The following is a 26,447-nucleotide window of genomic DNA, read 5'->3' as shown; positions in this document are numbered from 1 at the left end:
AAAATAATGTGCCGACTCACACAGCCAGAGTCCAAGCTCTTGACCATGATGATGTGCTCTGTACCTTTCAAGAGCATCACATTAATTTTGAACATGTTATGTTTGAGATGCCCTTAAAACATAAAGTGGAAATGATGAAAGAAATAAATCTGAGTAGAGATAAAAGAAATTTTACGACCACCTATTATCAAAGTTAAATGAAGTCGGCTGAATGAAGATTGTAAAGGAAGAGAGTGTGTAGTTAGAAAGGCAACAAGCCTGGGGCAGGGGGAGGGAAGAGGAGCATATCTAATATTATAAATCTCAGTGTTTGGTAGAGAAGATGGCACCTTCTCAAAAGATTGAAATGGGGGTGCCTGGGTGGCTCAGTCGTTAAGCGTCTGCCTTCGGCTCAGGTCATGGTCCCAGGGTCCTGGGATCGAGCCCTGCATCGGGCTCCCTGCTCCGCGGGTAGCCTGCTTCTCCCTCTCCCACTCCCCCTGCTTGTGTTCCCTCTTTCGCTGTGTCTCTCTCTGTCAAATAAATAAAAAATCTTTAAAAAAAAAAAAAAGACTGAAATGGAAGAACCAAAGTGGAAGAATAAATGTCAGAAGAGAATCATGTCAGGGGAGCCAAAGAAAGAGAGCATTTCCAGAAGAAGGATGTAGTTCTCTGCCCAATGCTCCTAATAGGTTAAGTAAGAAGAAAGGAAAAGTATGAAAAGGATTAAAAGAGAACTTTATTTTAAATGTGGAAGTTACTCTCTCACCTTCCTTATATATCTATTCTTACAACACAGATTATTCTACTAGACTAAAAGGAACTTTAAAATACATATACTCAGGGCACCTGGGTGACTCAGTGGATAAAAGCATCCAGCTCTTGATTTCAGCTCAGGTCATGATCTCAGGGTCATGAGATCGAGCCCTGTGTCGGGCTCCGCACTTAGTGGAATCTACTTCTCTTCCCTCTTCCTCTGTTCTTCCTGGTGTACTCTCTCTCCCTCTCTCTCTCACATAAATAAGTCTTTAAAAGTAAATAAATAAAAATAAAATATATATAATCATATGGACAGAGAAAATAGAAGAGAAGGCATTAGAAAATAAGAAAATTCAACAAATTTTGAGATGAAAGAGAAGGAAGATGTAGTTAATATCATCTACATACAAAATACACTGTTAGCTACAATCTAAAGTACCCATGAAAGGGTATGAAAATTGATTTACTGCATAGACCTCCTTACAATCTGGGAGACAACAGGTACCAGGCAAGAAACTGAAGGTACTTAGTACTAAAAACAGGAAAATTAACTGAAATACTCTCTATATAAGGCTACATAACTATGCCCCAGGAAGAAAACCAGGATATTCTTTGGCTTGCTGCCAGACCATCCTGCCACAAAACCTATCATGCATATAAAACTTCCAATTAGCATCTTGGAGCTTCACTCTTCAATTCTGAAGGACAGTCAGGGATCACCAGATATTTGTGGAAAACCCCTATTATGAAAGATAAAGATCAAAAGAAACACAGAAAATAGAACTCAGAAATAATGCAAGGAACAGGGGGACAAAGACAAAAAGCCTATAGTTAATATCTTCTGAGAGAAATGAAAATGATATGGCACCCTCAAATACAAACAGGATACTATGTAAAAATAGCATTCAGGAAGCAACAAATAACTTTTGACAGTAAAAATATGCCCTGGATAAAAGATAATACAGCAGATGGATTTAGAAGATCAAGTTGAGAAAATCTCAACTTGAGAAAATAGAATAACAAGACAAAGACACAGAAATTACAAAAGAAAAAAAATAATTGAATTACAGGATGAAAGTAGAAGATAGGTCCTACATCCAACTAATCAAGATTGCAGAAAAAGAGAAAATAAAAACAATGAAGAGGAAAAAATTAACAATTAAATAATGACAGAAAATTTAACAAAATTAAAAGGTAAGTGCTTCCAAAGTGGAAAAGTCCGTCAAGTACCCAGTACAATGGATTAAAAAACACATCAAAGCACATTACCTGAAATTTCAAAAGACTGAAGACAACATAAAAACATAAAAATTCTAAGATGTTCTGGTGGAAGGGAAAATCACGGAATTTTGAATAGTAATGGAACTGGATTTCCTGGCAACAACTTTAAAAGCTAGAAAATAATAAATTAAAAATGTCTCCAAATTTATGAAGGAAAATTATTTCTGACCTGGAAATATATGTCCAGTCAAACTTTCACTTGTTTGTGGGTGAAATGAAACCATCTTTGGAGACTCATGTACCAGAGATCCTTTCTCAGTAAATTACTAGATGTTACATTCCACCTTGGATATTGTATTCCAATAAGTCCAGAAAGAAAAAGACATGGGATTCAGAGAATAGAAGATGTAACACAAGAAAGAAATAGAAAATTCACAGAATAATAGTGAAGGGAAATTTTAGGATAACATATATATCAGATCTAGAAAAACAGACATTCCAGAGAGGAACAAGAAAATACGGTGTTCCTGAAGGATTATTCCAGGGGGAAAATGACAGATTATACTCACTTGACTATACCAAGAGGAGATAGAGAATTGAATTAATGAACGGTACCTAGAAAAATAAAGCAAAGAAAAAAATAAGGAAATTCTTAAAGAAACAAAAAAATGCACAAGAAAAAAATATGATTGAATTACAGTAGCATATAGTTATAATAAAATAAATACTACTAATTTAAAACAAAATTGCTCTCTCTATATTTTTGCTTGGTTAGAAGTGTGTTGGAATTTGTTATCAGGAAGTTAAACCACCACACTACATGTTAGAAACCTGTAATTGAAAAATTAAGGAGTAGCATTATAATCAAGTTATTTAAAAAATTTAGGATGAAGAAAAGCTCAAAAATTGAAAGTTAGTAATGTAGGGAGCCTAAATCAGGATTAGAAGGAGTTATGATTGAGACAGTCCAGAAATGAGATACCAAAGTTATTAATGGGTGCAGAGGAGTGTTCAAGAGATGGTAAATGAATGGCATGAGAGAGTACGATGTTACTACTAGATAATGAGACCATCAAAGGAAGAGGGGTTTTACAGGAGGAGAGAAGAGTAATAGTTTTTAGAAAGCAAGGGGGATAACAATTCCACTTTCCAGCCCTGAAGTGTTTAAGGGGTGAAAATGTCAACATGCTCCACTTTTGAAGGCTACAAGTCAATCGAGTTTTAGTTGAGACTATGAGGGAGCATTCAGTGAAGAGGACAAGGCTTAATGGATTATCGATCATGGTATAAGGCACATTCTGAGTTCAGAAGGAGTACAGAAGAGGGAAGTTGGGCCAGGGGAAAACGTCAGTACATTGTGGGGATGAGAGAAGGGCCAGAAAAGATGACCAGAGGAGCCTACATTTTGGGGCAATGAAAGGGAAAGCAGTCTTAAGTGAACAGAGTTCCAAAAGTCTTAGTGAACAGTGCACCCTCTGGCCAAATGGTTTAGGTGCAAGTCTGGATATTCTTTTTCCTCTTAATTTATATTTAAAAATTTACAGTGGCAGCAACAGACAGGTATGAAGAAATAGTCACATGACTCAACACAATAGGGTGAGTACTAGGCACAGGGCAACACAGGCATGAACAGTTGATTGTACATCCATCTGTGGGTCAGAGAGGCAGACAGGGCATGACATTACAGCTGTGTGGTTGATGTGACTACTAGTGACTCAAATTAAAAACCTGGGAAGCTTTCGAGACACCTCTCTCTCCCCCCCAGTCTCCCCTCCACCTCTCATTTAATCTATCACCAACACATTGGATTCTGCTTCTTAAATATCTTTCCAATCCATCACTTCTTTTCATCCTTACTGTTACTCTCATAATCTAAGCCATCATCACTTACCTTTACAACTGTAATAACTTGCACAAACATTTACTAGGTGCCTAATATGTGTCAGATATTTACTAGATGCATTTATTGGCTGCCTAATATATGCTAGGTCCCAGGTAGAGACTGGGAAGGCACCAACCGATAATCAGGGATTTCAAGTAAGGTCAAGTAAAATAGAGTTACAAAACCTTGTGATTCAGGCTCCTAGAAATGTGAAGTATAGGAGTTCAAGAGATAGAAAATAATGAAGAAGAAAGGTCATCTTTTTAATGTTTTTGGTTGGCCTTCTACAGAATACCAAGTGCAAATAACGACCTGAAAGTGATGACTCATGAACCTGTCCTCAAAATATCATTTTATTAATTTTGGGAGTTAAAAGAAGGATAAGTAAGGCTTGGGCTGAATGTCCAACATCTCTTAAACATTTTCTACTCATCTCCCTCCAAATTTGACTTAACCTAAGCAATTTAAAAAATAAAATGCTATGTTGTTTTTATAAACTAACACCACTTTCTAGTAATAAACTTATGTTGGTAAGTCAAATAAATCAACCAAAAAAGTTCATGTTTCAAATTAATGCTCATTTAGTACTACTCAGTAGCTGGCAAACTATACTGTGTCTGCGAATTCAAAAATGAATAAAACAAGATATTTTCTTCAAAGAACTTACCTAGAGGAAAATAGAACATGTAATTGGGAAGCAATGTGATTAGTGCTCTGGGAACTCAGAGGAAGATTCTAGTCATTCTTCTTGGAGAGACATTCACAGAGGTAGTGACCTTTTAGTTAGAATGAGAAGTTTTTCCAACAAATTGTCAATAGCTGATGGTGTTTGGGAGGGAGGGAGGAGAGCCCTAAATATATTCATTTATTCATTCATGAATTCATTTTTTATTTGTTTGTATTTTTGTTTTGTTTTTTTTAGTTTCAAGTTTTTATTTAAATTCCAGTTAGTTAACATACAGTGTAGGGCGCCTGGGTGGCTCAGTTGGTTAAGCGACTGCCTTCGGCTCAGGTCATGATCCTGGAGTCCCTGGATCGAGTCCCACATCGGGCTCCCTGCTCGGCAGGGAGTCTGCTTCTCCCTCTGACCCTCCCCCCTCTAATGTGCTTGCTCTCTCTCAAATAAATAAATTTAAAAAAAAAAAAATCTTTAAAAAAAAAAAAAAACATACAGTGTAATATTAGTTTCAGGTGTAGAATTTAGTGATTCATCACTTACATACGACACCCAGTGCTCATCACAATCAGTGCCCTCCTTAATACCTATCACCCATTTAACCCATCTCCCCATCGACCTCTCCTCCAGCAACCCTCAGTTTGTTCTCTATAGTTAAGAGTCTATTTCTTGGTTTGCTTCTCTCTTTTCTCCCCATGTTCGTTTGTTTTGTTTCTTAAATTCCACATATGAGTGAAGTCATATGGTATTTGTCTTTCTCTGACTGACTTATTTCACTTAACACAATAGTCTCTAGCTCCATCCATGTCATTGCAAATGGCAAGATTTCTTTCTTTTGGATGGCTGAGTAATATTCCCTTGTATATATACACACACCATATTTTCTTTATCCATTCATCAGTCAATGGACATTTGGGCTCATTCCATAATTTGGCTATTGCTGTGCTGCTGCTATAAACATCGGGGTGCATTTATCCCTTCAAATTAGTATTTTTGTATCCTTTGGGTAAATACATAGCAGTATAATTGCTAGGTTGTCGGGTAGTTCTATTTCTAACTTTTTTGAGGAATCTCCATACTGTTTTCCAGAGTGGCTGCACCAGTTTGCATTCCCACTAACAGTGCAAGAGGGTTCCCCTTTCTCCTCATCCTCTTCAACACCTGTTGTTTTCTGTGTTGTTAATTTTAGGCATTCTGACTGGTGTGAGGTGATATCTCATTGTAATTTTGATTTTTATTTCCCTGATGATGAGTAATGTTGATCATCTTTTCATGTGCCTGTTAGCCATCTATATATCTTCTTTGGAAAAATGTCTATTCATGTCTTCTGCCTATTTTTTAATTGTATTGTTTGTTTTTTAGGTGTTGAGTTTTATAAGTTCTTTATAGATTTTGGGTACTAACCCTTTTTCATATATGTCATTTGCAAATATTCTCCCATTCTGTAGGCTACCTTTTAGTTTTGTTGATTGTTTCCTTTGCTGTGCAGAAGCTTTTTATTTTGATGAAGTCCCAATAGTTTATTTTTGCTTTTGTTTCCCTTGCCCCTGGAGATGTGTCTGGTAAGAAGTTTCTACCGCCAACATCAAAGAGGTTACTGCCTGTGTTCTCCTCTGGGATTTTAATGGTTTCCACACTTAGGTCTTTCATCCATCTTGAATATATTTTTGTGTATGGTTTAAGCAAGTGGTCCAGTTTCATTCTTTCGCAAAAAGCCGTCCAGTTTTCCCAATACCATTTGTTGAAGGAACCATCTTTTTTCCATTGCATATTCTTTCTTGCTTTGTTGAAGATTAGTTGACCGTAGAGTGTAAGTCCATTTCTGGGTTTTCCATTCTGTCCCATTGATCTATGTGTCTGTTTTTGTGCCAGTACCATACTGTCTTGATCACTACAGCTTTGTAATATAGCTTGAAGTCTGGAATTGTGATGCCTCCAGCTTTTCTTTTCTTTTTCAAGATTGCTTTGGCTATTTGGGGTCTTTTGGGGTTCCATACAAATTCATTTGTTCATTCTACATTTGTTATTAAATATTTACTGTATATCAAGCAAGACAAATGCAAAATGAATAAAACACAGTTCCTACTCTCAAGAGACTTATAGTCTAGAAGAATAACATGAAAATCAGTGGATTTAATAAAGTGTTGTAAGTGACATGGTACAAGCCTGTGCAAGATTTCATGGCAATTGGTAAGTTTAACCTAGAGAAAGCTGTTACAGAAATTTCTACCATGATTATAAGTTGCTTTCTCCCATTAAAATCATAAGATTCATAAAGATAGGTTCTCATTCTGAAGGAAATAACCAATCCATCTCTAATCTGTAGCTCCAATAGGATAGAAGCTTTGTGAAATTTCATCACTCTATCCCAGTAACTATATCAGTGCCTGGAACATAGTGGTTATTCAATAAACATATGTCCATTAATGGAATGAATTTGTGGATCAAAAAGAGATCATCATAAACCTTATGAAATTTGAATATTTTTACAGAAATGGAAGAAAAAGATGTATTTTTTTCTAACCAATTCCAGATATTTCTGTTCCGCAGTGTAACTTGTCTAAAATTAAAAAAAAAAATTATAGATTTGTGTGTCGAGTGAGAATGTAAGCATGGTAACTGCATTGCACTGAGTCGTGATTGTGTTCTCGCCAGATTCTGCCATTCCCAAGCTGCCTGATGATGGCAAACCTCCTAACCTCTCTGAATTCCATTTCTTTATCTGTTAAATGGGACTAAAACCGATTCCACATACCTTGCAGGGCTGTTCAAGTGTTAAGCGATATAATGCACGTGCATGTCCTCTATAAACTTTAAAGTATTACATAATTATAAAATATATACCGAAGTCAAATTTCTATGGCTCTATTCTTGCAGGAGTGCCCTCCACATTCAGTCAATTAAGCAGAGTTATTTTCTGTCTGTTTCTGTAGTGCAGTGCCTGGAGATGACCACCAAGCGGAAAATCATCGGCCGACTGGTGCCGTGCCGATGTTTCCGAGGTGAAGAAGAAATCATCTCAGTTTTAGACTACTCCCACTGCAGTCTTCAGCAGGTCCCGAAGGAGGTCTTTAACTTCGAGCGGACATTAGAGGAGCTTTATCTAGATGCCAATCAAATCGAAGAGCTACCCAAGGTAATCTTTGACAACCTGAGATGTACACCGTAAATGAGTATTTTGTGATATCCAAAGACTTGGTATAAGGATAATGTTGATTATAGCCTTCTCGCTGAATAACTGGCAAGTTTTTCAAACTGCTGTAACTTTTTTCCAATATGCTTGTTGGTACCTCTTAATACCACTTCATTTGTAAATTCATGTGATGAGTATGACCAATTGAACTCCATGGAAATCGTTTTATGAATTATTCCTCATTTTATTTATTTATTTATTTAAAAAATGAGTTGGTTTTTTCTTTTCTTTCTTTTTTTTTTTTTATTTATTTGACAGAGAGAGACACAGTGAGAGAGGGAACACAAGCAGGGGGGAATGGGAGAGGGAGAAGCAGGCTTCCCGCAGAGCAGGGAGCCTGATGAGGGGCTGCATCCTAGGACCCTGGGATCATGACCTGAGCCGAAGGCAGACGCTTAACAACTGAGCCACCCAGGTGCCCCTTATTTATTTTTTAAAGATTTTATTTTTCATTTATTTGAGAGTGAGAGAGTGTGAGAGAGAGCACGAGCAGGGGGAGAGGCAGAGGGAGAGGGAGAAGCAGGCTCCCCGCTGAGGGCAGAGTCCAACACAGGGCTCGATCCCAGGACCCTGGGACCATGACCTGAGCCCAAGGCAGACACTTAACCACTGGGTCACGCAGGCGCCCCTGAAATATGCCTTATTTTAATTTAAAATGGCCTCCATGAAAATACAGATTAAGATCAATATCGGTGGGTTGAGATCATGTTTGGAAAAGAAAGGGAAGATATGACACTCTATTCTAGAAGTAAAATTTTTATGTTGTACGTTAAGGAAACATTGTTTTAAAACCTTGAATTATGTGTTCTAAGTCTAAGAAATACTTTTACACACATACACACACACACACACACAGACCACACACAGAATTAATACTAGTATGAAAAACATGCTGTTATTTCTGGAATTTGGCATCTTTGATTATTACAGACATCACTGAATATATGGCATATAAGTATAAGCATAGTAGAGCTAAAAATTAACTATCAAACTTTGCACACACACACTGCCATTATGACATTCTGCATGCAAAGAAAATACCTTCTGTCTCCTGTTTTCCACTGCAGAAAAGAATGGATGATAAAAGATTAGCTAACACAGACCAAGGCCACACAACAAAGAGGTTCAAAATCTAAACCACTATATATTAATGATCATCTAAATAAGTGACTCACATTAAGTAGTCAGCATAGCATTTACCTGTGAAGGATTTACACAACAGCTCAGAGGGAAAAAATGTCTTGCAATACATGTCCATTGCTTATGCTTAAAAAATGCGTATTAAATACCCAGGAACCAGGAAAAGAAACTTCCATAATAAAAACTCACTTCGTTATCAAATTCTGAGAATAATGTGCTGATCAAACCAAATCATGAATAATTATTTTCACTTAGGATTATAAATTATGGTATTAATATAATACTTCAGAGGCAGGAACGATTTAATGTGTACTTCAAAACTAATGTACTTCATTTTTGACAACCAAAGTATATAGTGTTGTCTTGGATTTGGGGCCAGGAGGTCTGCATCAGGCCTAAAAAAAGTTCTAACTGTATGGATTGCCATACAGATGCGTATCAAGTAAAGGTTGGCATGAAATGGGCAGTTTCTCCCAAAGACTTTCTTGAGGGCAGAGATGGCATCTTATTCATCTTTCCTGTACACATGGTGACTTTCACATAATGGATATTCAAACTCTTTCTTGTCACTGCCAGGTAGAACGAGGTAGAGAACTTCATGTACTACAGGACTTGATTAGCAAAATGGTATAAGGTTTAAACGACTCAGAAATGTGACATTTAGCTCTATTTTAGAAAAATAAGTATTTTTTTAGAGCAGCTCCATCTAAGATTGCCAGATAAATAAAGGACATCCATTGAAATTTGAATTTTCAACTTTTTTAAAAACCAGAAAATTTTTGGTATAATTATGCCCCAAATATTGCATTTGATATATTTACACTAAAAAAATAGTTATTTAACTTGACATACTGTATTTTTATTTGTTGAATCTTGAGAGCCCTAAGCCAATCTAGTTATTTAGTCTTTTTCTAGATCCATGCAACAGATTCTGTAAGACAAATAGTAAAAAACATGGTTTATCAATCAAGTATTTATTTAATATCTATATTACTACACAGTGTTTGAGGCTTTAGGTGGGTACAAGAGAAATCAATCTCAATCCTTACTCTCAATGATCTAACCACCTAATCACAGAGAAAACTGAAGCATTAGAGGCGAAAGCATGATAATGTGTAATCAGAGCCAAAGAGCCAAATACCATTGTAGAGAAGAGTTTCATTCTTGCAGGGGGTGCAGGAGGGCTTGACCAAAAGGTAAAGATGCAAAGATTAAGATGGTACATATGGAGAGAGTGAGGAGAGGGACAGCAGAGCTGTGAAGAGTCTGAAACTGCAGGTACACCTGAGGGAGTGCCAACAGTATGTAAGTAGAGTAGGGAGAGCATGGAAGACCCAGATTATGAAAGGTCTTGAGAGTCACGCAGCATTGTTTGACTCGATGAATTAGGCAGATAGTGTCATTGGAGAGTCTTATATATCATGTAAGTCACCAGGAGCCTACTTAAGCTTGGATTAACAATACATAAAAATAATACAAGTGAACCAAAGACTCAATATAATTTCCCAGCGTATTGAATTGAGGAGAAATTGTTATCTTTTATTATGGCATGCTTTATATATTTCAAAGATCTTTCACATAATCTCTCAAGGTTTCTTTGAATTCCCAAAATCAAGGTGTTGCTTTCATAAAACAGCCCTGTGTTACTTTCTTCTAATGTATTTGATATTGAGATATGATCTAAATTGTCTGACACTGAGACATGATCATTATAGTACATGGATATATTTGTGCATATTAGAAAAACAGGAAGTTAAACAAAAACTCTTTGTTTTTCTGGGAAGGGCTTGAAAGTCCTAACTTATTCTTAGGTCTCATTGGCCTTAATTGTGTTACATGTTTATTGCTGATCCAGTCCCTTTGCTATAGAATCCACTATGGCAAGAAAAATAAGGTTACTTTGATTGAATTAAACAATGATGGGCCATCTCTGTGGATTTGTGATTGTTGGCCACAACACAAAGGAAAGGAATGCAAGGACCATGGGGGAGATTACCAGAGTGTACACTACAAACAAAATGTTATACAGTCATTGTTTCATGAGGAAAAGTAGACAAAGTCTACTTTAGGGAGTTTAATCTTCAAATTTAAATTAAATAAAACCTCTTTTCTCTGCCATTTTATTTTATTGTTTTCTTTATGTTTCCCTGGCATTGTTACTATGGTGATTTCAAATATGTTGAGTAAATGAGATAGCTATTTGTTTTTTTTTGATATTACATTATGGAAAGAATTGCCTTTTGTAAATGTTTTTAAATTTTTTTCTATCTGATATTTTATACAGAGAATATTCTAGCTGGCCCAGAATTGCTACTGTAAGATGTTATACAACAGGTATAGAACAGAGTCAAGGTTAATGACATTGGAAAAAGATATGTCAAGACTATGTCAGAAGAGATGCAAAAATAGATAGGAAAGAACAGGAAGTTTTTTGATTAGAAATGGTTCAATCTGTGTTACTTAATTTGCTGTAGTAAAAGGTAAAAATACAAAATGACATGCCTTTCACACAGTAATAGAAAACCCACACAGCTTATAATTTAGTACTGTTTTGCTTATTATTTTGAACCAGAAACTTAAAATTATAGACAGAGTAATAGACCATAACAGGGGCATATTATATATGAAGTAGTGTGGGAAGACAAAAGTTAAAAAAAAAAAAGCAATAAAGAGAAAAACTGTTGAGAAACTTTTTGAAACTGAAGAGGAACCTTAAAAAAGAGAATAGAAATAATTTGGAAAAGTTAATATGTGACCAAAATTGAAAGATATAAAGAGTGAATTTGCCAGGTGAGATCCATTTTTTTGTTGTTGTTGTTTATAAAGTAAAAATTCAGTTTATTCATCTGTTTATGACACAGTACACAAGAGGCAAAGTGTTTCACATCATAGATTTCACTTCCAACTCCTTGGAATGTTCATTTCTTTGGCTAAAAGGAGAGACTAGACATGAGACGCAGGCAATGCTTAGGCAACTGACATAAGGATGGGGAGGGGGTGATGCTAACACTATCCTCACGGGGACAGGCACAAAGGGTCTGTTAGTCACAAGCTATTTTCTAGAACTGTTAGCTGGAAACAAAGGAGCACCACTGCTGGGTGCTCATCCGTCGTGGGCCTCAGTCATCCCCACCACACAGGTACAGCAGTGCTTTCTGGTAGTCACCCTTCGTGTCTTGCTGGATGTAGTAGTACAGGGACTTGCTGTACTTTCTCTTGAATTCAGACCTAATTTTCAACATGTCCACTTCACTGCGAGAGACCATGATTCTAATCAGGACTTTATCACGAGTCCCCTTGCCTTTCATGGAGTCTTACAGCCGGTCAGCAAAATACAGGGGCTTGTTCTGAATGTACTGGACCAGGTTCAGGAAAGCATTTTCTAGGTCTCCTTTGACCTCCTTCTTGATGCTCTCCAGCATGTCATAAGGGCTGTAGCTCTTGTACCTTTCAAATACTTTCTGGAGGTGACACATACTCTGCTCAGTCATGATGCTGATCCACTTGGGCACATCAGTTCCTTTCCTCTTCACTCCAGCATCATAGAGATCCCGGGCATCTTGGTCAATCAGTTCATAATCAATGACAGAGCCATCTTCTGCTCTTCTACCCTTTGCAAGAGCAACCATCAGCTTGCAGAAGTCACCAGATGTGTCAGAAACGATGTCCTTCTCCAGATCAGTCTTGTACATTTCTTTGTAGACTCTGTTAATTTTCTAAAGCTCTTGGTTGGTCCTTGAGCAGATGATCTCAATGAGGGAGTCCTCGTCAGTCCCCAGCCCCTTCATGGAGGCTTTCAGCTCAGAAGCATCATACTGAGCAGGTGTTTTCAAAAGGCCCAAAATCACGGTCTCCAGGTGGCCGGACAAGGCTGACTTGAGTGCTGATGCAAGTTCCTTTTTGGTCCTTCTCTGGTAGGCGAAGGCAATATCCTGTCTCTGTTCATTGCTGCGGTTGGTCAAAACGTTGACAATGGTGACCTTATCCACACCTTTGGTCTTGATGGCCGTTTCAATGTTCAGAGCATCACACTCAGCATCAAAATTGGTGTATGCTTTGACCGACCCTTATGCACTTGGGGGCGTGGAGTGATCACCCTCCAAGCTGAGCTTGCAGAGAATTTCGTGAACAGTAGACATTTTGAAGGAAGCTGGGCCCGGCGCCGAGAGCTGCAAGCGTCCCCAGTTGTAGAGCCAGGTGAGATCAATTTAACCACATTTTAAAAGAGGATGGAATGAAATCTGAAGCACCAGACTTAGAAAATTTTCTCTGTATTAAACTTTACAATCTACCCTTGAAATATTTTAGAGATTAAGAACCTAACCTTTGGACCCAGACAAACCTAGGATTAGATTTTAACACTGCTGTTTGGTTGGGAAGATATTTTATTTTCTGGGAGTCTCAGTTTCTTCATTAGCAAAAATAGGAAGATAATAGAGGTTCCTAGTGGTTAGATAGATTATAGATAATAGGTAGATAAGTAGATAAATGAGTATTGGGTGAGATAATACATATGGGATACCTGAAATAGAGAAATATCCAATAATCAATATTCATCATTCTCTTATCACAGATGAAGGATAATTCCCATTTTAATTACCCTGAGTAAAACAAAAGTAAGATTTTGTAACATCTCAACATAGTTCTGGGCATTGACTCTCTGGCAAAAAATTGTGTGGCATGACTTTATCTCTAAAATCTCCAAGGATAGCTTCTAGGAAATCAATTCCCTGCCTCTAATGGGTGTAGGTTTTTGACTCTACCAGCTGCACCAACACATTTGTGATAACACCACTGTTTACGCAGAAAATTTCCCTGACTCACAGAATCACAATGTTGTATTATATTTGAATAGATGCAACCTTGGAGATTATTTGATTTAGCCCTCAATTATTACTAATAAGTGAATCTAGGCCAAGAAAGTTAATTAACTTCTTTTAGGCCACGTGGGATGTTAGATTCTTATCCAAAACTATTACCAAAGACTATGTATTCATTAGGATAGAATATGTTATGCTACAGTAACAACAAATCAAAAGCCCAGTGTGTAATTGAACAAAAGTTTTGCTTGGTTTCCTATGAGTGTTTCCAGGAAGCACTGCCCTTTAGGAACCCAGTGTTAACTAATCTAACTGTCCACCCAATGCAGAAATGTCCCCTTATTATTTTTCTTGCAACAGTCATCCAATCTCTTCATGGACATTTCTATTAGTGGAAGAAAGCACTAAATTAAGAAGCAGACCACTGTATTATTGGAAAATTCAGGTTATTAGAATGTTCTGCAATATGTTAATGATGTTTGCCCATACCCATCCATCTATCTCAATGCCTAAAACTGGGCTAGGCACTTGGGGTGATACAAAGATTATTAAGGCATGCCCTCTGGACAAGGAGCTATGCTTCTGGCATTACTGCCCTGATCCTTAGGATATTTTAAAGGAATTCATATACTTTGCCTTAAACTTCTGTTTTTCCAAGACAAGTTTCCAAATTTTTTTGACCATTTTTCAAAGACATGCTTTCTAAATGCTTCGCCATTTTAGTTACATTTCTCTGGGCACATTCTAATTATTAGCTTGGTTTTAGACATTGATATATCAAATAAAAATATCTGTCCACGTGGAGGTATTCAACAGAGGAATAAACAAAATGTAATGGAACTCAGGAGAGAGGTCAGAGTTGGAGATGAATGTAAGAGTTATCCACTTAGAGGTGAGAATTAAAACCAGGAGACAAGATAATGTCCCTGAGAAAGAAAGGAAAAAGAAAATTGCTGAGAAACAAATAATTAAACTATAAAAATCAAAATCCTGGTACTAACCCACCATAGGAACTTGCCTAGAAATTACCTGTGTTTTCCCCAGTATCATGGCAACTGTGTGTACAGGGATAAAATTGGGAAATTTTATTATGCTCTTGTTGGTAAAAACTCCATGGGTAAGAGAAATATGGCATCTCAATTGATTTTGATCTGGATGTTTATAGCTTACAAAAACCTATTGGCTCATAATGAATAGAAGAAAAGGATATAGCCTCAACTGTGTGGTACTATCAAAGCTAATTCTAGAAATTTCCAATCTTCCAAGCCTTTTAAAATTTAAGGTCATGAGCATTTTACTTGTAAAATATGAGTTTTATATATTAGAAAGGAGAGGTTCTAGCATCCTATTGGAATGCCATAAAACACCCTCAGAGGGACACAAAACAGGTGAGATATAGGGAAGTCATACAACTATTTTTAAATAATTAGGAAGAAGACCAAAGAAACAAATATTCATTTGAATATTAAACTATACATTCTTAAAACTTGTTAATTTTCTGGAGGCATATTGATAATGTCTTCATCTGGCCTCTCTTGCCTCAGCCTGACCCAGATCAGTAGAACTCACACTTCTGGATTTCAAAATCCAGCAAAGTGTGGGAACTGACATTCCCTTTCTTTTGCTAAATAAACATTTTAAAAGTCTCATGCAAGACTTTTATTATTTTACTGTAAAAGAATACTTTCATAGCCAAATGTGGAAAACATTCATGCACAGAATAAATGGTATTCCTTCACAAGAAAAGATAGGCAGTAAACCTGTACTCTTTTTAAAAAAGAGTTTTTATTGAGTTTTATTGAGATATAATTTACATACATATCAAATTCACCCTTACAAAATATGTACAGTTTAGTGGTTTTATTATATTTACAGAATTGTAATGCCATCACCACTGTCTAATCATAGAAAATTTTAATCACCTTCCCCCCTCTCCCCAAAATACACTATACCTATTAGCAGTTACTCCGCATTCTCTGCTTCCCCTGGAAATCTTTCTCTATGGATTTGCCTATTTTGGATATTTCATATAAGTGGGATCATACAACATAGGGCATTTTGTGACTGGCTTTTTTCACTGAGCATCAGGTTTTCCAGTTTTACCAACCTCGTAGCATGTATCAGTATTCCATCCCTTTTTATTGCCAAATAGTATAACTTTGTATGGATATACCACAAGCCACTTTTAAAAAATAGGATATAACACTTTTTGAAATGCAGCCAAATTGCGAAAAACATTATTTTTCTGTAATGCATGTGTGTAATTATTTTCTCAATACAAATGCATTGGTTTGGAGCTTTATAATCCATAGTACACATGAAGATGAGCTCCGGTATCCAACTTCTTTCAGTATTTCGTTTTTAATTAAGCAGTTGTTTAAATTCAAGTTCATAAAGGTGTATAGAAAAAATGAAAGTAAACTCTTAACAATATACATCCAATATAGAATATTGTCAGTAAGCTGTGGGATGCCAGAAAAAAATGCCCCCCATATCTACAGTTGCTTCTCCAGGGAAACAGACAGATGCTGGGGAGCCAGGGGCCAGGCGAGGGCTACATTAAAAACCATTGCTTGGTGCCCACTGCACCATGGTTTCCACTCATACAGGACTGTGTAGCTGAAGCATTGGTTACCCAATATGAAGCAGTCAAGAATTTATCAAAGCAGGGATATTTTATTTTATTTTTTTTAAAGATTTTATTTATTCATTTGACAGAGAGAGAGAGAGAGTGCACAGCAGGGGGAACAGCAGAGGGAGAGGGAGAAGCAGGCTTCCTGTGGAGCAGGGAGCCCGATGTGGGGCTCGATCCCAGGACCTTGGGATCATGACCTGAGCCGAAGGCAGATGCTTAATGACTGAGCCACCCAGACACCCCGAATGCGGGATATTTTAGACTGATGAAAATTTTGTTGTGGCGTGGCTCCAGTCACTGAGCCCTGCATGGATACCAGAAAACTTCTTTGACTTTTCAGAAAATAAATGAGCAACAAAAATGCTCCTGAATTGTGCCAACAGCCAGCAGGTAAAATAGAGCTCAAAGTTAATGACAGGCAAATGGGCTCTGACAACTCTATTGTAGCTGTTTGTCCTGAGCCTACACAGAAAAGCCAAGCAAGCTCTCTGCTCAGAGACTTGGCCCCTGCTTTTCCCGCTGCCACCATTCCACATGGCCTGTGCCTTCTTCATTTCCTTCAGTCCTCTGCTCAAACATCACCTTACCAGAGAAGTTTTTCCCATTGTCTTATATGAAATAATAACACCTACCATCACCACCACCACTTCTTCCTCCCAACAAAATTTAAAACTTACACATATCTCTGGATTTCTTATACAATTCAATTGTGTTAACCAGTATTAAGATAACTGCCTAAATATTTTATCATTGTTATAAAACACCATAGATAGCTTCCTCCAATATGGTGTCTGTTATGTTACAAAGAGTAAGATCTTTGACAGTGACCAGAAGTAAGGAAGGACAGGAAAAGTTAGAGCACATCAGCATAGGACAGAGAAAATAAAACTCTCTCATTTAATGGTGGTTTGTTTGTTTAATTTTTGATGCGATCCTGGGGGTTGAAGTGAGGTGGGGAAATTTTTGTACCTCCTCTGCAATCCATGCCCTATTACCATGCATTCTGCATTGTTTTTTTACTCTCAAACTCTGAGTACTTTGTCCATAAAGATTAGATCTGCCACATGATATTTTCTCAAGTCAAGGAATGTATTCTCTGACTCTAAAACAGTCAAAGGTAACAAAGGAAGGATGTCATGGAGCATACTTTTACATGTATGGAATACTTTACGTGTAAAGAAATAAGTCCTTTAAAATCTCTTTTAGACTTAATGTTTTGTGATTCACTCATTTGAGTTTCCTTTTATTTTGTCTTATTTTATTTTATTAAAACTTTATTTATTTATTATTTGACAGAGAGAGAGAGAGAGAGTGCACCAGCATAAGCAAGGGGAGCTGTAGGCAGAGGGAGAGGGAGAAGCAGGCTTCCCGCTGAGCAGGGAGCCCAATGCGGGGCTTGATCCCAGGACCCTGGGATCATGACCTGAGCCCAAGGCAGATGCTTAACCGACTGAGCCACCCAGGCATCCTGAGATTCCTTTTAAAAATGATAAGCAACAGAAGGAAGCATCCTTTCTCTGCTCTCCCTCACAGTATAACCTTTAAGAAAGATGTGTATCTCCACCAGTAGTGAGTGTAATCACTGGTTATTATCATATAAGTACTACAATACAATATAAAGAGTCTGGAGAAAGAGGGCCTAGGTTTAACACAAGTTCTGATAAGAGTTAAAACCATGAAACTTCAGACATATTATTTAACCCCTTTGAACTTTAGCTTCTTCATTTGCAGTAGATGCTAACAAATTTGTTCCTGCTCACTTCTGAAGATTGTGGTGAGGATTAAATAATATAAAGTATCTGAAAACTCTAGGAAAACAGTAGAATGAAAAATAACTCTTGACTTAAGAGAAATGGCTTACTTTGGTAAAGATGAACATTTATTGGAAATATATCAGGGGCTCATTAATTTAATAGGATCCTGGAGAACTTTACATGGAAAAAGGATAAGAAACAAGAGAGCTCTGGATTGCTGCACAGAATCCTCAGCACCGTAGCATTAGGGGCCACACATTGCTGCTCTTGTGAGGAATGCGATCTCCAAACACCCCCACATAATCATGATGTTTGTTCGAGATTCAAATTCCAGATGCCTCCCCAATTAATATACAATGAGAGATGCCCTTAAAAGGAAGGTCAGGGTTCTAATGGAAAGAGAGGAATGGATGCTCGACAAGCAAAAAAGTGTCCTCCAATGTTATACATATCATATCTCTTCAATTTAATTGATTCTTTTTTTCTTTTTATTCACTGATATTTGCTACCTCTGATTTAGGAGTCTGAGGGCCTGTTTCTCTCAGGCCTTTAAATAACATTATTTGAAATCAAGGTCACTTTGCTAGTTTTGTGAGAAATCTAATGAGATCAAAGGAGCCACAGAAAAAATATTTTAGGGTGACAAATTTTGAGATGTTAGTTCATAATTCTGATTTTAGTTTATTAAAACTTGAATGATAATTGATTCTTTTTTTCTTCAACTCAAAAGGAATCTTTCAAAGTGAAAGGCACTACTTGTATCACTATAGTTGCTGATTAAACAATTGTCATGATTGAGAAATATGAAAAGCCTTGCTCTAAATTAAACATGGCCTAAATTTACAAATGGAGAACATGACAACTGCTACTTGTTTAATAAAGTTGCCTCATTTTTTAAAATTGCACGCTAACAAATAATTCCTTAAGTATTTGTCTTTCAGAAACTCAGAATTATCCATAACCTTGGCATTTTACATAAGGAGCCACACACATATCTATGGAGAGCTCTCCTAAGATCCTGGGCTTAAATAAGGGGGAAAAAAAGACCTTTTCAACTCTGTCACACCCTCAAAGATATTCATGGTTCATCACTCTCTCCTCTGGTGCCAAAGGTATAGAATTTATCTGAGTATACAAAACCATCTCCAGAATGAAACTCACATGAGTGATGCATACATAATCAGAATTTGACTATGTTTACTCTCTTGCCTGAAGCATCTTTCTCCAAAAGTGTTCTTTTATTGCAATTATTTTGGCATTCAAATGCACAGGTTTTTTTTTTTCAATAAATAAATAATGTAGGTGGACTCCATAGGGGCTCAAAAGAAAGTGAGATGAAGGACAAATTTGTAAAAAACATAGTTTATATGTGGAAAATTTTAGATCATTTTTATCTTACTCTGATTTCTATTTTTGTTTAAAATATTTTACTGTTTCAAAGGTTTATAGTATCAACATCTCTTATTTATGTTTCAGTGAGAAACTAGGACATCCAGAGTACCCCAGTCATTTTTTGAACTGTTTTACAATCGTCCAACTAAAGTCTTACTCGTCATATCACTTTTTTTATCCTATCACTTATCTCTATCCTTTACCCAATATCAAATCTTGTTGAAATCTGATTAAGCAACCCATTTGTTGATTTTTACTGCCAATTTTTTGAAATGGTATTAAAAAACAAATATTAGGTAAAATATATTCATTGATTTGTTCATTCATCCAGCAAACATTTCTTCAGTACCAGTTATGTGCAGGCAACTGTTCTAGGTACCAGAGATATATTATTGAGCAAGACCTAGAAGTTCCTATTTTCATAAAATCTACATTGCTGCAAAAGAAGAATGGAAGTAATTTTTTAAAATTTTTTATTGTTATGTTAATCACCATACATTATATCATTAGTTTTTGATGTAGTGTTCCAGGATTCATTGTTTGTGCATAACACCCAGTGCTCCATGCAGAACATGCCCTCTTTAATACACATCACCAGGCTAACCCATCCTCCCACCCCCCCTCCCCTCTAGAACCCTCAGTTTGTTTTTCAGAGTCCATCGTCTCTCATGGTTCATCTCCCCCTCCAATTTCCCCCCCTTCATTCTTCCCCTCCTGCTATCTTCTTCTTTTCTTTTTTCTTAACATATATTGCATTATTTGAAACAAATAATGGAAGTAATTTTTAAAAGAAAATGTAAGATAGCAGCAAGTGCCATGATGAAAATAAAGGAGGGCAATTATGTTGAGTTTTGGATGACAGAGAGTAGACAACCATGCAGATTTGAGAAAGAACAGTCCCAGGAGAAGGAATACTCTAGGGCAGGAATGAGAGTGGCATGTTCAAGGAGCAGAAAGAAGGTAGGGGTGTAATGCATGAGAGGAAGAACAGTACAAGATGCAGATGCAGGAGATAGTTAGTGGGGCTAAATCATGCAAATTCAAGTAAGACAGGGAGGAACTTAAGATTTCATACTAGGTGAGATCAGGGGCCACTGAAGTATTTTAAGGAAAAGGGTGATGTGAAATAACTTATATTTGTAAAATACCACTCTGGCTGCAGTGTGGGAATACACTGTGGCTAGTGGAGAGTGAAGGTAAGATTAGAGGCTATGGTAGTTATTCAGGTGAGAAGTTGGTGGCTTCAACTAGGTTAAGAGCAGTGAAGAAAAAGAAGCATTTAGAGAACACTTTGTCAGTAAAATTAATAGGATTTGCTAATGGCATGGATTTGAGAGGTTGGAGAGAAGGACCTGCATAGAGATTTAGAAAGAGTTGCTATTGCTAAAGGAAAAGAACAAGGAGAGAAAGGGCTGCTGTGGGTATAGGAGGAAACCATGTGTTGTCTTGGAAGCCAGAAGAGAACAGAAGGTGTTTTAAGAAGAGGGAGTGGTAAACTAAGAGACTGACTAAAATGACAGAGGAGGGAACCAATGTATTTGGTAGTGTGGAAGTAATTAGTGACCCTGATAAGAGTAGTAGGGCAAAAACCCAATGAAGTAGGTTGAAAAGAAAATGGTGGAGATACACATATTTCTTAAAGCTATACTTTGAGGGAGAGCAGAGAAATGAAACAAGCTAAAGAGATGTTTGAGGTTAAGTATTTTCTTTATTTGTGTGTTTGTTTTCAAGGTCAATGACATTAGAACACATTTGCACACTAATGAGAATAAATTAGAAGAAAATAATTCCAGGTCCTGAAAGCAAAAAGACATAGGATTTACAGAATGCGTGAAGGGGTTGCCTTTGAGAAGAATAGGCATGCTTCCTCCATTTTAATGAGAGAGAAAGAAGAAAATATAGATACAGATGATGGTTTGTAGGACTTGAGGGACAAGAATGATATTGAAATTTGATTCAAATTATAGAGGTTTCAATGTGTTAAAGAAATGCTTGAACAATTGAACTGATAGCATGGGAAGTGGCAATCTTTAAGTGAGCTGAAAGGGTGGAAGAATGGGGTGCATGAAGTTTAGGATTACAGAGGAATATAATTTACAAAGGGAATTGAGGGCCTTAAATATATAAAGTAGCTATATTTTATAAAATTATTTCTTGACATGGTGGGTAGTCCAAAAACAGATGCAAGACACAAGTTAAAATTACATTAGCTTATGTGCCTGGACCAGTGTGATAGCTGTAGAAACAGTAAAGAAGAAAACAAGTGACAAAGCAAGTAAAGAGAAGGCAGGAAGTGCAATGGATATTTATTGAGCACCTACTGTGTGCCTGGCCCTTCATATGCAATAATAGCTCTTTTGTCCTCAGAACAACCCTGACAAACAGGTTTTGTTTTCATTTTAACTGTAAGGGCACGGAAGCACAATGAGGTTGAAGAATTTACCAAAGGTTATACAACTAAAAAATTCAAATTTGGCCTATATCACTCCAAATCCTTTTCAATTCACTAATCCGAAGGAAGACCTTTCAGAATTTGGCATTTTGCTAGATTTGGGGATGAACAAGGAGGGATTAAAGTTGATAAGATTTTCATCCTGGAGACCTGGGAAAGTAACACTATTAAAAAATATATTGTAAGAGGTTATTGTGTAGAAAAACATGACAAAATGTGTTTTAGATGCATACTATGTGATATCAACTAAGATTCTCAAAAAGATACCAGAAGATAGTGATAGATCTGCAGTCAAATGCTCTACCACTGAGCTATACCCCCGATAGTGATAGATCTGAAAGAGCCTCACCAGATCAGGACTGGAAATACATATCTATTCTTTACCCAGAGATCTGAAACAAGGAGCCATGTTTTGCTTGGCCTGCCTATTCTTTTTTTTTTTTTCTTAATGCATTAGTGGTCAACTTATAAAATGCCAGATTTTATCAAAAAGTCCAGATTCCTGGCTTGTCTTTAAAAAAAAAAAAAAAGGAAGAAGGAAGATCTGGTAGAGTCCATATTCCTAATTGGTAACGATTAGGTAGAACTGAGGATTGTTGGGCTCTTTTGATGAAGCAGATCTAGTTTGCCACAGATTCCACCCAAGCTGCCCCCTAGCACTGAAGTTATCTACCTAGCTCCTGCAGAAAATTGGAGTTTGCAACCTATTATAGATATTTATTAATTTTTTCATGAAAAAATAATTATTTACTTTGTGCCTGATACTTCCTTAGTCCCTGGGAAAACAGCTGTTGAACAGATGTATGTACTCTGTAGCATGAAAGGCAGACATTGAACAAGTAATTGGGTCTATCTGGCAATAGCAAAATCAGAAATATAGTTTGGAAAGTTCTAGCTGCACAAAGAGTAGAAATAAAAGAATAGGCCCAGAGGCAAAGAGAGCAGTTAGGCAAAACTTATAGAAACCTGTGGGAGGTGATGATGACCTGGCCTCTGATAGTAATGCTGAGGATGGAACAAAGGACATGGGTTAGAAATGCTTTTTGGAGGCAAAACTTACTGGATTCAGTCATCTGTTTCATATTTATATTTCAAGGGAAGAGGCAAAGTGAGTCACACACAGGTGACTCTCAGGTTTCTACTAGAGAATGTGGGAATAAACCAACAGACAGAAGGTATGGAATTTGGGAAACTAGAGCCCAGTTCAGAGGACTAGCAAATGAATATCTATGGAATCCATATGCATATCACACTGAGAGAGCAATCTGTCCAGACTGGAGCCTGCTACACAGGATGCAGGAGTGAGTTCCTTCAGAATCAAAATAAGATAAAATTTATCTGATGTGCTTTAGCATTTGGAAATATAATTGCTGGACATTTGACAAAGCTGTTTGAGCGTTTGGAAAAAAATAAGGATAAATGCATAGAAAACCAAATAAAACATGAAGCAATTTCAGAAAAAAATCTTTTATGAGTAAACAACACAGTGTACAAATAAACATTATTAATATCAGCATTAACTACTGATTTAACAAGAACTTTGGATGTGACTATACTGGGAAGATGAGGAAAAAGCAAGAAAGTGATGATGGGATGGTAAGAAATGATAATAGTTTTTCAACTGCCATAATATGAGATACACTTGACCCTTGAACAACACAGAGGTTAGGGGCACCAACCCCAGCACAGTCAAAAATCCACATATAACTTTTGACTCTCCCAAAACTTATCTACTTATAGCCTGCTGTTGACCTGAAGCCTTGCCAATAATACAACGGTTGGTCAACATATGTTATGCTATATGTGTTATATACTAAATTCTTACAATAGAATAAGAGAAAATAAAATGTTACTAAGAAAATTATAAAGAGAAAATACACTTACAGTACTGAACTGTATTAACAAACACCCACAGATAAGTGGACCTTTGCAGTTTAACCATGTTGTTCAAAGTTAACTGTAAAAAGGCAATGTCTGCAATTGATAAAACAAGATATAGAAATACATGTGTATTCTCTAGAAATATAGAAGAAAATACAAGAAATAATAGCTTAAAAAGTTGAAAGCAACTACCTCTAGAAGAGGGATTGTAGGATGCAAAGGAGAGGACAAAGAACTGATGTAATGCCTTTATAAAAATAAAAATTAATTTAAAAAAAAATTAGAAGAAAGAATTGAGCTGGAAGAGGAAACCCAGGGTTAACCTTTTGCTGGATCTGACCATATCGTGGTCCTTTTGAAAATGATCTGTAAGATGCAGTGACAAAAGTAAATGTCCAATGCTCAAGTAAATTATAAAGTATCATTTGAGAAAATTGAATGACATAAAAAGTAAAAATGTAAATGTAAAAAGCAGGTCAGTATCTGCTATCTATTCTTTCCATTAGTTCTTATAATAGTTGTTAACTGATTATGACATGTTTTAATGTTATTCGTTTCCTGGCTCAGTCCTTAGTATATGAAGTGGTTCTAAATCAGAGAAGGCATTTTACTAATGCAGCAATTTGGCCTCACTTCTGGAATGGAGTCAGCCTTTAGGGAACTGATAGAAGATTTTTTCTCTAGAGTATAAAAGAAGTTGCTTCATCTCTTATTTGCTTGTTTTGTTTTTTTTTTATACATTTATCCCCTAAATTTCTAGAGCAATTAGAGCATAAATTCTCTATAAAATGTTTTATTACACTCTAGAGAAATAATCCCCCATCAGTTCCCTAAAGGCTGATTTCATTCCAAAAGTGAGTCCAAATTGCTGCATTAGTAGAATGCCCTTTCTGATTTAGAAGCACGTCAAGATCCAATTGTTGACCAGGGAATCCTGGGAAGTCAGGCCATTCTCAGCTTGCTATGGGGACTTGGGATTCCTTCAGTGTGATTATGTGGCTGACCTTCCATAGAACTAGCCTCTAGTCATATGTAAAAAATCACCATGTGAACATTTGCTTCCAAAAATTAGTACAGATATGTGAGGCCATGAGTTAGGATCTACTATAGCATGCGTGTGCTACATTTTTCTAGAATGACAATTAATTAGAAAGATTTTTAAGACAGAAACATGAAAATGTTATGGAATCAAATGCAAAATTCATCTACATTGCAAAGATAACAAGTCATGTTCTCTGTATTCTGTTGTTAGAGGTTACTGTGGCAGAAAAGTTTAAGAGACCCTCCACTAGACTTCAAAGATAATGAACTGTTTCCCAGGTGCTGAGAAATGATAGGACACAAGAGAAGCAAAGATATGAATAATGTAAACTCACACTTATTGCCTGTTAGCTGCTATTATTTAACTTTGAGGGTCAGCTCCAAAATTCCACTAAGAGCCTCTAGTTGTTGAGAGGAAGAGAAGTTAGAAGTGAAATGTCTGGTGAGGTAAAAAACACTAGGGCTTTAGAATCAGGCAGATTTGAATTTGCATCCCAGACAGGGGAAGGTTCTCCATCTCTGTTTCTCCCCTATTTAAGATAAAACATCTGCCTTGCAGGATTATTTGGCCAGCATCTTATTTTTGTCATTTATTGACCTTGTGGTAATTCTTATTTATTGTTATAGATTAAAAAATAATGTGTGTGAAGTATGGTTATGGGGCCTGGCAAAATGTCAATTGTTAGCAGCTATAGTACTGTAAAGAAGACCACAAGGCTGACATTTTTGTATAAAATGAGAAATGATAATCCACTTTATAGAAAGGAAACTATTTTCTTTTTTAAATTAACAGTGATGTAAACAGAGAAAATCTTTTGCAGATACCCATTCTTCCAAAATTTATGTGAAAATTAGTTTTTAAAAAAATCCTAGAGATATTCATCCTTTCCATACCGAGGTAGTTTGCTGTTTCTGTAATGAACCCAAAATGGCAATAAATTGGTTAAATCTTGACCACAGGTTAGAGGAAATGCCAATATTCTATGTATCTCTTTAGAATCTTTTTGCTTGATTTCCTAGTAACAACTAGCCTCACTGTTGATTTTTTTCATTTTGGCATGAGTAATATGTGTGTGCGTGTGCGTGTGCATGTGGTATTTATTGCCTAGAGAGTTAACTCTGTTGTCTTTAAATTTTAAGCAAATTAATTAAACATTTGTTCTCTTTTTTTGAGGTGGCAATAAAGGTTAATTGTGTTAAATTTAACTCCCAGGGCTCTCAGTTGCCCCTTATCTATGTCAGTGGCCTTTAACAGGAATAAAGGTTCTCTTTCTTTGTTCTAAATGATTAAGAATTGACTACATAAAAGCTTGTAATATACATTCCACCACGTGAATTTACTCATTAACATCAATGATAACTCCTTCTGTCATTGCCATTGTCACCAGCCTGCCCAGGAGTTCTAGTTCTCTGGAGAAATGGAGCAGGGCAGAGGCCAACAGGGCAGGGCATGGGGGATGCTAACTGAAGTCTGAACTCTGTTTATAACAAGAGTTACAGGAACCAGGGAGCGAGAAGTTCTAAGGAGGGAGTGATGACATTGTCGAGGAATAGGGAAGCCAAGTAAGGCAAAAACTAGGTAATTCATTCATTTACTACCAGACAGTAAAGCTTTTTTTTTA

At 36.7% G+C, this 26,447-nt stretch overlaps 1 protein-coding gene and 1 pseudogene across 11 annotated transcripts in view; one reads left to right on the top strand and one right to left on the bottom strand.

The window, feature by feature from the left end:
* Window positions 1–26,447, top strand: part of LRRC7 (leucine rich repeat containing 7) — a 524,922-nt gene that overhangs the window by 193,493 nt on the left and 304,982 nt on the right. For all 11 annotated transcript variants that reach the window (XM_078072925.1, XM_078072926.1, XM_078072928.1 and 8 more), the window contains one exon: window positions 7,451–7,653. In XM_078072925.1, the coding sequence (XP_077929051.1) occupies window positions 7,451–7,653 (203 nt within the window). The remainder of the gene's footprint in view (window positions 1–7,450; window positions 7,654–26,447) is intronic.
* Window positions 11,688–13,039, bottom strand: LOC118551227 (annexin A2 pseudogene; annotated as a pseudogene).

This window comes from Halichoerus grypus, chromosome 5, assembly GCF_964656455.1.
Source record: "Halichoerus grypus chromosome 5, mHalGry1.hap1.1, whole genome shotgun sequence".
Classification (NCBI taxonomy): Eukaryota; Metazoa; Chordata; class Mammalia; order Carnivora; family Phocidae; genus Halichoerus; species Halichoerus grypus.
The sequence above is the reverse complement of the archived record's forward strand: the minus strand, read 5'-3'. Positions and strand labels throughout refer to the sequence as shown.